Source organism: Oryzias melastigma, linkage group LG8 (genome assembly GCF_002922805.2).
Source record: "Oryzias melastigma strain HK-1 linkage group LG8, ASM292280v2, whole genome shotgun sequence".
Classification (NCBI taxonomy): domain Eukaryota; kingdom Metazoa; phylum Chordata; class Actinopteri; order Beloniformes; family Adrianichthyidae; genus Oryzias; species Oryzias melastigma.
In genome coordinates this window covers 20,663,550-20,674,895 of record NC_050519.1, presented here as the reverse complement: position 1 = coordinate 20,674,895, position 11,346 = coordinate 20,663,550, and the positions used below count along the sequence as shown (strand labels likewise).

The following is an 11,346-nucleotide window of genomic DNA, read 5'->3' as shown; positions in this document are numbered from 1 at the left end:
AGCAGAGCTGAAATGGAGGAGCAGAATTCAGGTCAGATCTGCCTTGAATTAAGTCAGGAATAATACAGTAAAACTAGCAAAGGCGGGCGTGGGTGCATGTGTGCCGAAGTCGAGACCAAACCACAAGCTGGTGTCCTTTCCAGAGAAGCGGGTCTCTGCTAATGGTTCAAACACGGCTCACGGCCCCGGCTTCAAAGGGCCCCCAATCATCGCACCCACTTACAGCCGGCGGCGCACGTCACTTGAAGTAAACCTCGCCATTTATCAATTCCAGCGAGCTCTGGTGCTGTCCGGCCGCCGCAGCTCCTCCAGGAGTGAGTCGTCTCCTGCTCTGACTGAAGCGGCCTCCTGCAGACCTCAAAGCCCATGAGCTGCAGGAGGGTTCTGCCAACTCCTCGGAGCTGTCACACCGACACATGCTCTTATCTAACTCCAAAATACAGTCCTCCTTCAAGTCCGGCCTCCTGCAGAGCTGCGTGATAGCTCCTTTCACCTCCTCTTTAATGCAGATGTCATCTCCGAGCGTCCGTGTTTTTCCCATTTTTCCCTGCATGCACTTTGAAGTGAACCACGCGCCTCCGACACACACAAGCGGGCGACCTCTTCCTCGCTTTCATCTGTCAGTCGTCTGCTAAACTGGAACTCGTTTAACGCCGTCTGACTCTGACATCTTTCTGTGGCGCATTAGTTCAGGCTTTTTGCAATCCAAGAGGGAATGTCGAGGGAAGAGCCCTGTTTTTTCCTCGGAAAATCAAACCTTCCCTGAGTCACTTTGCATGTTGGGTATTTTTTTTTCTGTTTTTCCTTTTGTTGGGTTGGATCTCACTGAGCTGTGACTGCTGCTGACAAATTGACAGCAGGGTTCACAAATTGCCGAAATGTCGATATTCTTCCATTTCCTCTGGAATTCCAGGATCTCATGTTGAAAAAACTCATCAGAGAAGTCTCAAACATCTCTCCTAATAATCTCCGTTTAGTTTGCCATACTGGACATGTTTCAGCTTTAGATTAAATCTATCCTGCAGGATGTAACACGTCAGGTGTTTTATTTTGAAAATCCAGAGAATTCTTTATTTTAAAGGTTGTATCTGAATTCCTGCTCTATTTAGTGCACTATTGTGGGTGTTTGTCATTTTTGGGGGGGTGTCGGGATCTACAATTCTAAAATCCAGTGTCCTGGAAACTTCTCTTACCTAAACGTATCTATTAAATTGATTACAAGTATAGTACTTTGGCTAAAAGTGAGACTGTATACTTGAAGTTGACTTTTTATATACTTTGGTAAACTTAAAATGTTCACATTTAGTCTGAAGAAGTATTCAGTACACTTACGGTTCTTAATAAACTTAATATACTTAATAAAATTAGCTTCAAGTGTTTTACATTTTCCTAAGGAAAGATAAATATTGACCAAGATACATTGCATTTAAGTGATTTGTCATTTTAAAAACACATAGCCTGTCATGTTCATATGTTTTAGGTTTTGACACATGGGTGATGCCATATCAGTCATTTAAGAAAAAAAGTCATGAACATGAGATGGAATGGTGTTCTGTTCTTTATTACTTTTCTTATTTGGCTGAAAAGAATTTTTCTGAGTGAAAAAACATTCAAATGCAATGCATTGTGGTCTATACTCACCAATCTGGTTCACAGAGACTGTTTCCAGAGCACTGGATTTTGTATTTGCAGATTCGACAGCCCAAAAAAATGGCGAACACCCTATAAAGTGCACTAAATAATGAGTAGTGAGGAAATTCTGTCACAACCTGAGATTGTTTTCTGTCCCTCCGTCCTCAACAAGTACTTCCTGTCTGCAGGGATAGACAGGAAGTACTTTCTTTCTGCAGGAACATGTTCAATCACCTGATGAGAAGTTTGTAGTTTGGTTACGTCCTGTTTGGTGTTTCCAACCACAGCAGATGAACTAAATCCATTCCAAGAACTTCCTGTTTGGGATCGTGCTCCCACTGAGGAATTCTTAAGGAAGTTTGGACTCTTATTCTAAATAAATAGGAGAGCTAGAGTCATGAAGTTGACCTCTTTTCTGAATCTACAGGCCAAACGTTAGCTGCACCTGTTTATCTTTCAATGAAAACTGATTCAATCTTTAAGCTTTTTATTATGATAAATCTGATTAACCTGCAAAGTCTGTTGTTTGTCTTGAAAAAATTTTTTTAAAATAATTTTTGCAGAAAGTTTGCACAATCTGCAGCCAAACTGAACAGAGAAGAGGATATTTGAAGTTGATTTCAATTCAGTATTTACCTGTTTGAAAGGCCGCTGCTCGTCCTGTCTCTGCAGCGACTCGTCAACCAGAGCTGGGCTTCCCCACAGACAGACGCAGCAGGGATGTGTCTGAACATTAAATGTTGCACAAGTGCAGCACATCATCCATATAACATGTTTGTGAAATCCACGCTGCAACCAAACCGATTCTGTCACTTGACATCAGCTTCAATTATGTGCTGATTCTCATATTTTAGCATCATTTTTGTGTCAGTTACTGTGAGATATGATCCCTACACCCGCTGAGAGGCCAACACCTGCTCCAAACAACGCTGCATTTCACTGAGCGGTGACAGCTTTCAACACATGACAGGGACACACTGCAACAACACAAATCATTAGCTGCCAGTTTGGAATCGGATGAGCCAGAATTTGGACTTTTTGTCAAATATTTTGCATGAATTTGGGTTTGCTTGGTTCACTGGGCTGCTTTTGTAGGGCATTAGTTATTTCATATTTATTCCTTATACATACATTTATAGAAACCTTAGTTTGAGTGTAATTTTGTCAATTTTTATATGGGGGTAAAATTAGTTTTGTTTTCATGAAAATTTTAATTCTCTGTTTTTGTCTTTGTAGAAAACCAAAGTTAAAAAAAAGAAAAAAAACTCTTGACTCAGTTTCTCCATCTACACAACATAACAGTTTAGGATTTTATTTTTTAAACTCAACCTGAAACAGTAAACTCTTAAACTTAAAAAAGGAAAAAAAAAGTCAAATTGACTTTTTTTTTTGCCTTTTTTAACAAATAAAAAAGGGGGTTTAGTTTTCTTTTTCTTTTCATTTCACTAGCTTTTAAACCTCTCTCTTAAACTTTAGCTAATTAAAAAAAACAGAAAAAATGAATTGGGAAATTTAATTTAAGAAAACAAAATTGCTATTGTAGAATAAAAATATATATTTTTTCATGACAAAGATGGTTTCAAATTCAATACATATTTAATTACAATTTACTCAAAATTTTACTCTAAAAAGCATAATTTATTTCTTATACATATAATTTATTATACTTTTGATTAAAACTGTATTTGTGTTTTGAGATTGACACATTTACTAAAATATGATATAGAGGCAAACAAAGATTTAATTTGAAAAATCTAATTATTTCTAATAGACATATATTTATAAGTTCCTTAGCTTTTGTTGATGATTTCAATCACGATAAAAAAATAATCCAAAATGTTTGACGTGAGTCCACTGTAATACAGAAATCACACAAGACGACATTACAGGATTAAGATTTTAGAACAGAAGTTTTCTTTCAAAGGTTTAGTGATCAAAAATGTATTTTACATGAATGTCTAACAGAACAGTTGTTATCTTGTTAGTCTATGTGGGACATTATCATCAGATCCACAAAAATGACAGAAAAATTACTTAAATTATTGTCTAATTTTCATTTTTCCTTTGATTTAATTATCAAATGTTTCTTCCTTATTTTTATTTTTATTTTCTGGTTTCCTTAGAGGGGTTTCTAAATAAAATGAATGATTATGATGAAATTCAAAATCTGATGAAAAATATTGCTTTTCTGAGGAACGTTCAGAATTAGAAAATTTGTTTGTGATTTTTTTTTAAATTATAATAAACCATAATTAAAATGATTCTTTAGGATAACACGCTGAGTATTTTAAAACCACTATTTTTTTAGTTTTTAAGTGATTTCTGCATCGTAATATCTGATACTTTGTGGCAAAAAGGAATCCTCTGTTTATTTTCTTTGCTTTGCTGTTCCACAGGGCGCCATAAGAATTAAATACTGCAGCGTCCACATCCTTCACACTCTGGACAGCGCCCCCCCAGGGCCCTTTGACAGCGATTTTACCTGGAGGGAGCGGAGCAGACGCTCCAGGCTGAGGTAATGATGGCTCACTGCGGATTCCTTTCTGTTTGTTCAGATTTCAGCTTTTATCACACAAACAGCCACAAATCAAAGCTGTCCGGCTGTCCTGTGACTCCCAGAGGGGACAGCGTCCAAAACGCTCACCTTTTCCTTTGATTTGTGGGACTTTTCGTCATTTGTGTCCTCCCTGAAAGAGTGGAATCCCCTGCAGAGATGCGGGTCTGTTTTTCTGCGCGCTCCAGCCTCATCAGCCTCACGTCTTCTGTGTATCCAGTGAAGCTGCATAATATTTGGACAGGTGTTCCCTCATATACACTCACTTCAAGGGGGCTGGATTGGACTTTCTGAGAAGCAGCACTCCTGGATGTGTAATCCCCAACAATAAAAAACTGTTTAGCACCAATTTTCCTTTACTTTTAAAACTCTTTTTTTTTCCAGGCGGGAGGAGGCCACATCTGGAGGACAGATGTATTCCCATCGCTTTCTCTGCCTCTCACTTTCTTCTCCGCCCCCCCTCCCTTCTCTCTTCTGGGGAAACATGAGAGCTGAGATAATTCCCGCCCCCCACCACCACCACCACCATCTTCCCCGCTGGACCACCCACATTCGGAAACGCCTCGCCTTTTCTAAAGCGGAGCCGCAAGAGAGCAAAGAGGAGCGACGCGAGGAGCAACCTGCCCTCATCAAAGGAGGAGAAAGTCTCTGAAGAACTTCTCCATTTTCTTATTCCAGTCTCAGCTGCTGCTCTACTCGCTCGGTTTCCAGAAATGTCTCCAAGAAAAACAAGAAATCAGCCGTAAAGTGATGATCTCGGAGTGTCACACAGCAGCTTTTATTTAAGCAGCACTTCAAAAAGATGTAAACTAAAGATCAGTGTCTCCACCTAGTGGACATTCCCCAGTATTGCACCCGAACCACAGTGTTAAAACCACCGACTGTATATGAGAACTGGACTTTGTGACTGTGACATCATCCCTAGAAAATGACTCCCTAAAGGCTCCAATCAAAATAAGTTAATTTGCCATGTTGCATCCAGACGTGGTCAGTAAGTGGTTGGTCTGGATCTATCCGAGTTTCTATGGCAACCACTCTCACCAATCAGGAGTGAGCTTTTTGGAAAGCCACACCCCTACCACTTGAAAGTGGGCTACACGAAATCTATCAAACGAGTGAAGGATCCGGGGGCCAGCAGGCACCTCCTACCTATATGGAGGCACCTGATTGGTTGGTTGAAAACTTGAATAATTAGGACTACAGAAAAAAATACTTTGAAAAATACAAAAAAAAAAGTGTCAAAGCAAGAAATGTTATTCAGACAAATATAATGATTGAGTAATAGTTGTATATTTCTCTTTAGAAGTTTATGGGATTTTCATGGAACCAGCGAATACTTCCCGTTTGGAACGCAAGAAGGGAGGAGTCACTCAGTCCAGTTCTCATATACAGACAAATCCTAAATCATTTCAATGCACAGTGTTTAAAGCTGGATCCTCATATGTTTGTGATGTAAAGAAACATTAGATTGGCTGGAACAGTGATACAATGATTTGTCTTCAAAATAAAAGCCTTTAAAGCTTTTTAAATCATTTAGAAAATAATATTAACTATAAAGCAAAACAAAAGTCACTTTTTCCTGATGATAACTTCTAGAAAATGAATCATGTCATCAAAGCCTAATTAATTCAACAAACAAGAATATTTAAGGTGAAGTATTAGTGAAAGAAAGAAAAAAACATTTTCCTTCCGTATCATTTAGAAAGTCAATTACTGACGAGAATTTTAAATAATTTAAAGTAACATTTTTTTTATGAACTAATTAATCCAAATATTGTCAAATCTTTTAGGCTGTTAGCACTGACATGAATTTATAAAGCAAAGTTGATGACAAACAACGATTTAAATCTTTTCAAGCCCCGACCATGATACCTCCGCCGCCTCTGTCAAACGTTCTTGCATAGGAAACAGTAAAACTTAAAGCTCTGAACGTCACAGGAAGTCTCCTCTTAAAGCTGCGGTGAAAGCTCTGCTACTGCATCACAGGTGCGACTTCTGGAGAAGAAAGGTCAAAGTTGGTCTCATTCGTTTTTCTGTTTTCTTCTGCCCACCTCAGTGGCCACGGAGCCCGCTGTGGCCCCCACCGCTCCCCCCAGAGACCCTCCCACAAACAGGCCGACCAGAGATCCGAACAGCGCCTCTCTCCTCACCAGGCTGGGCAGCCAGCGGATCCAGCCCACCAGCTTCTCCCACCACCCCCACAGAAGAGAGGGAGAAGGGGGGGCCGGGGGGGCGGTGGTGGAGGAGAAGATGTGGTCCAGATCCACATGGAAGCCCCCGGCGCTCCGTTCTGCCTCCTGCCGCACCACCTCCAGTTCTTCCTCTGTCACCTCTGCCGTCCTCTGCCTCACGATCTCCTGCTGCCGCTGCCTCACCCGGTCCTCCGCCTCCTTGTAGAGGGGGCAGCTGACGCCCCCCGTCTTCAGCACCACCTGCTCCACCTTCGCTAGAAGCCCCTCCACGACTTTCCTCTCCTCTTCTCCTCCATGCCGGGTTTCCAGGGTGTGGTAGGAGCCGCCGCACCTTTCCACGAGCTCTTGCAGGTCTTTGCGCCACGTGACGATGTACTCCTCCAGCTGCTCGTCCTCCCACAGCTCCTCCATGTGGGTGAAGAGCACGATGGTGTTGGCCGTGACGGCGGGGGGGCCGAACAGCGTCTCCAGGGCGTCCAGGGCCTTGGGCTCTCCATCGGCTGGCTGGTTCACAGGGACACAGAGCAGGAAGGCGTGCGGCGCCGGGCAGGACAAAGCAATGAGGGAGGAGATGAGCCTTCTCCTCTCAGCGGAGCTGAAGGCTGAGCTGAACCAGGCTGGGCTGGAGACCACGGTGACCTGCAGGGAGCCACACAAACGCTAAAGCAGGGCGTCAAACTCAATCGTACAGGGGCCAAATCCAAAACACAGCTTAGGTCGCGGGCCGAACAGGATAAACATTTATTGAACACAATAAAACTATATTTTTAAAACTGCAACTTTTTAACATAATTATGAAATAGATATGTAGCATTACCTGAAATAACACTAGTGTGAATGCTGCAAGCTGAATTTGGTCGCTGAAGATGCTGAAAATTATAGCTAAAAATGCTGAAGCTGATTGCCAGCCAGAATATTAGCTAAATGCCCAATTAGACTAGAAAAATAAAACAAAAAGCCTAAATTATTTTAAAACAGCTAGCATGTAGCGGAAATATTAGCTAAATGCCAAATTAGCCAAGAAAACTAAAACAAAAAAGGTGAGCCAAAAATAGCTACCATGCCCTGAAATATTAGCCAAACTCCAAAAAGTCTAAAAAACTATAAAAACCCCTAAATTAGCCAAAACTACTAGCATGTAGCTGAAATATTATCTAAACTTCAAAATATCCTAAAAAATATTAGTAAATGCCAAAATAGTCCAAAAAGCTAGCAGAATGCCAATTTTTATAAATGTTTAAACTGTAACTTTTTAACATAATTGTGAATAATAAAAAGGCAGGAGTATTATTCCAGAATAAATCAACTTAAACCTTAAAGACTCACCTGTTCTCAGTTGCATTTGATTAATATGTATTCAAAAGTTTACGTCCGCACTGTCTATCTATGCTTGTTTTAAATTAAAATCTTTTTACTTTCTTTTAATTTTATTTAAATGATCACAGTTTTACTATTTCTTTTGATTGTTTCTTTTAATGCTTTATGTAAAGCACTTTGAATTGTCTCTGGACATGAAATGTGCTATACAAATAAACTTGCCTTGCCTTTAAATAACTTTCAATATTTTATTCTCCATAAAAATATATTCTGTCAAAATTATACAAGTTAGAAATGAGCACAACATCAGGCCATTAATAACAATAAAATAAAATGATGCAAATCCTGAAACTTGTTTATAAGCATCAATATATAGATCAATAAGGCTGGACATCACTGATAGATTTCTGAATTGATTACAATTCACAAGTTGGAGATTCAAAGATATTCAAGGAATAAATCAAACTTAATGAATAAAGCCCTTTTCATAGTGACTGACAGAATAAAAAGGATGTTTTGGAGTTTGATCTTCACCCATAGCTGTGACCTATTGGTTCAAAATATAGTGACAATTTCTAAACCCACACATATACACACCAATTCCTTTTTTTTTTTACATTTTTAATCAAAGGCCATTTTTCCTTGTTGATAAAAAATTAGTGCTTTAAATCAAATGAACTTTTCTAAATAAATCCTCATAATCCCATAATCCACACCATGAACTATTCCAATATCTTTTTTCTGTAATATGTACAGAGATTGTAAATTTGTTTTGTAAGTATTTCCCCAAAACGTCAACACTGTACTGTAAATATGGTAATATTATTGATGAGTACATTAGTAAGCATGTTTTGTAAGTCAGTGTACGAAGCGTTTTTCCCAGCACTGCGATGCCTTTGGCCATTCTGGTTCTGACTTGCTTTATTTTTGGTCTCCAGCTTATTTCATGGTCCATGATGACTCGGAGGAACTCGATTTCAGTTACTCTTTCTATCACGTGATCGTCTATAACAACTTCGATTTCTAAATCTGCAGGGATATGACCATTTCCAAAAATCGTGTATTTTGTTGACATTGAGTGAGAGTTCATTTGTATCAAACTATTGTTTTAGTTTCCTTAATTCTGTGTTTACAGTCTTTATAACTTCTCTGAGATTTTTTTCCTGTGCACACTATACTTGTGTCATCAGCATATAAGATGTATTTAAATTTGCTTGATACAATATGAATGTCGTTTATGTATAATATAAAAAGCTTTTGACCTAATATCGATCCTTGAGGAACTCCACTGTTCAAACTTATCAGGGATGATTTAAAATGATCCAGTTGTACGAACTGCTGCCTGTTTTTAATGTAACTGTCTAACCAATTTAACCCCAGTCCTTGTGTTCCATGTCTCTCCAACTTTTTTACTAAAATGATCGATCGTGTCGAAAGCCTTTTTTAAATAGATGAACACTCCAACTGTGAACTCCTTGTTGTCTGTGACATTTATCATTTCTTCTGTTAATTGCGTTATTGCCATGGATCTATTTTTTCCTGAAACCGTATTGATCATCGGACATTAGCTTATGTTTTTCAACAAAATTTTCCAGCCTTTTGAGTAATACCTTTTCAAGTATTTTTTAAAATTGGCAGAGTAAGGACACTGGTCTGTAATTGGTGAATTGATTTGTATAATGGGATTACTTTAGCTATTTTCATTTTCTCTGGAAACGTGCCTGTTAGAAAGGATAAATTGCAGATGTTGGTTAGCGGGTCAACAATCGCGTCAATTACCTTTTTTCTACTGTCATATTAATTCCATTACAGTCTGTGGATGTTTTGTTTTTGAATTGTTTGACGTTTTCAAAATTTCTTTTGCTACTACTCAAATAGATGGAGTTTGGATTTCTCTTTATGTGGTGTTCAGCTGTTTCCTTTTCAGATTCATTTGTATGATTTATTTCGTCAGCTAACTTTGGTCCTATTTTTTTAAATATTCGTTAAATTCCTTTGTCATGTCCTGAATATTGTTGCATATTTCGTTTCTACTGACTAAAGAGTCTGGATAATTTATTTTCTCTTTGTGTTTTCTTTTTTACTACTGTCATATAAATTTGATTATGTAAACCTAACATTTTTAGGAGTAAACTCGTTCATTTTATACCTTTAAAGCTGCTAATAGAGAAAAAAAAATAACTTCTAATGATGTGATACTAAGATTAAAGTTGATTTAGATCAAAGAACCCCAGGTTGTCCCGCGTGCCCTTACCTGCGTCCCGCAAACCTCTCCTCTGAATTTACTGCACTCGTGGGCTTCAGTACTGCCCTGCGGCGAGTCTTGCAGGCCCAGCAGGGAGCAGACCGCCGCCCTCCTTCCAGCATCTGCGGGTCCGAGCAGCACCAGCCTCAGTTCTGTGGAAACATCCATGACCAAAACTGTCACCAGAAACGCACTTTATCTCCACTACGAACCTGCGGGGAACTTTTGCGGCTTAGTTTGACGCGAGCGTCGCTGGGAGTGTTTACTTCATGTGCTGCTCGTTTGTCGCATACGTCATCACCGCGCACGCCTGGAATCAGTTAGAATTTTCCAAGAAAAGGGCAGCGCCCTTCACGAGAGCAACTTCACCCAAACTAGACCTCCTAAAACACCAGAAGCGACGCTAAAAGGAGACTCTCCTCCACCGCTCCACCCGTGTCCCTCCCCCGGAGAGTCCAGCTTACCGGACGGAGAGGCGGACATTGCAGCTGCCGCTCGCGCTGAATCAGAGATGAAGTAAACTTCCGAGTCGGCCTTGAACCTGTCAAACAAACAGCGCCCCCTGCTGGACAGACGGGTTAGAAAACAGCTGTTTACGTGACCACAAAAATACGAGTTTACGGGTGTGTCAGAGCAGTGTCGAGAACGTTACTGTATAGTAATCAGTTATAGTTACTCATTACTTTATCCAAACATTAAATGAGTAAGTAACTACTTTAATGTAAAGGCAAAATGTTACCGGTAAATTAAAGTTACTGTAAAACACATTTTTGTAGTCAGATTTAAGTCAATTAAACTAAGTAAAATTGAAATGCATTTGTATAATTACGTATTTAATTGTATAATCAAATATTTATTACACAGTAAGTATTTTGTTCACAACAAAAGTAAACTGTGTCAAAACATTTCAAGGTGTCTAAGGTTTTTGCAAGGACTATCAGATTTAGTGTGCTGAAAATATGTGATGGCCATCATCCTTTGTGAAATATTTTAATTTGACCGCACAGGTGAAAATGTCATCAAAATGACATCATTTTCTTTCAAATTGATTTTAAAATTTTACGTTTGGTTTTTAGAGCCTTGTATAGTCAAACCCCGACCTATATCTCTGACCTTTTAACCCCAAAATCTTCCAACCACTCCTTTCAAGCTGTCACTCCTCGTCTTTAGAACTCCCTTCCATTATCACTGTGTCAGATTGAGAGTTTTTGATCCACTTTTTTCAGCTTTAAGTTGATTTTAGTCGTTGTTTTACAATGATTTTAGCTTCTTTTTTTTAGTAGGCCCTGTAAATATTGGATTCACCTCTCTGTTTATTTTGTTATTATTGTTGTCTTTTTGTAAAGCACTTTATGATTCTGTGTGAAAAGTGCTACAGAAATAAAAATATTCTATTCTTTTGATTT

At 39.1% G+C, this 11,346-nt stretch overlaps 1 protein-coding gene across 1 annotated transcript; it reads right to left on the bottom strand.

Annotated features, from left to right (window-relative positions):
* Positions 1-4,934: 4,934 nt before the first annotated feature.
* Positions 4,935-11,121, bottom strand: si:dkeyp-69e1.8 (uncharacterized protein LOC100001340 homolog). Its single transcript, XM_024273099.2, has 3 exons — positions 10,405-11,121; positions 9,950-10,092; positions 4,935-7,017 (listed from the first exon to the last, which is right to left on the bottom strand). Exons 1-3 carry the CDS (start codon positions 10,421-10,423, stop codon positions 6,208-6,210), a joined length of 972 nt encoding a protein of 323 aa, XP_024128867.1. The 5' UTR covers positions 10,424-11,121; the 3' UTR covers positions 4,935-6,207.
* Between the last annotated feature and the right edge of the window lie 225 nt (positions 11,122-11,346).

What these genes read in the sequence shown, in the direction of transcription:
- si:dkeyp-69e1.8 (XM_024273099.2), bottom strand. An exon ending in GAGAGGTTTGCGGGACGCAG is followed by an intron (nt 7,018 to 9,949) that starts GTAAGGGCACGC and finishes GGCTCCCTGCAG; the next exon opens with GTCACCGTGGTCTCCAGCCC.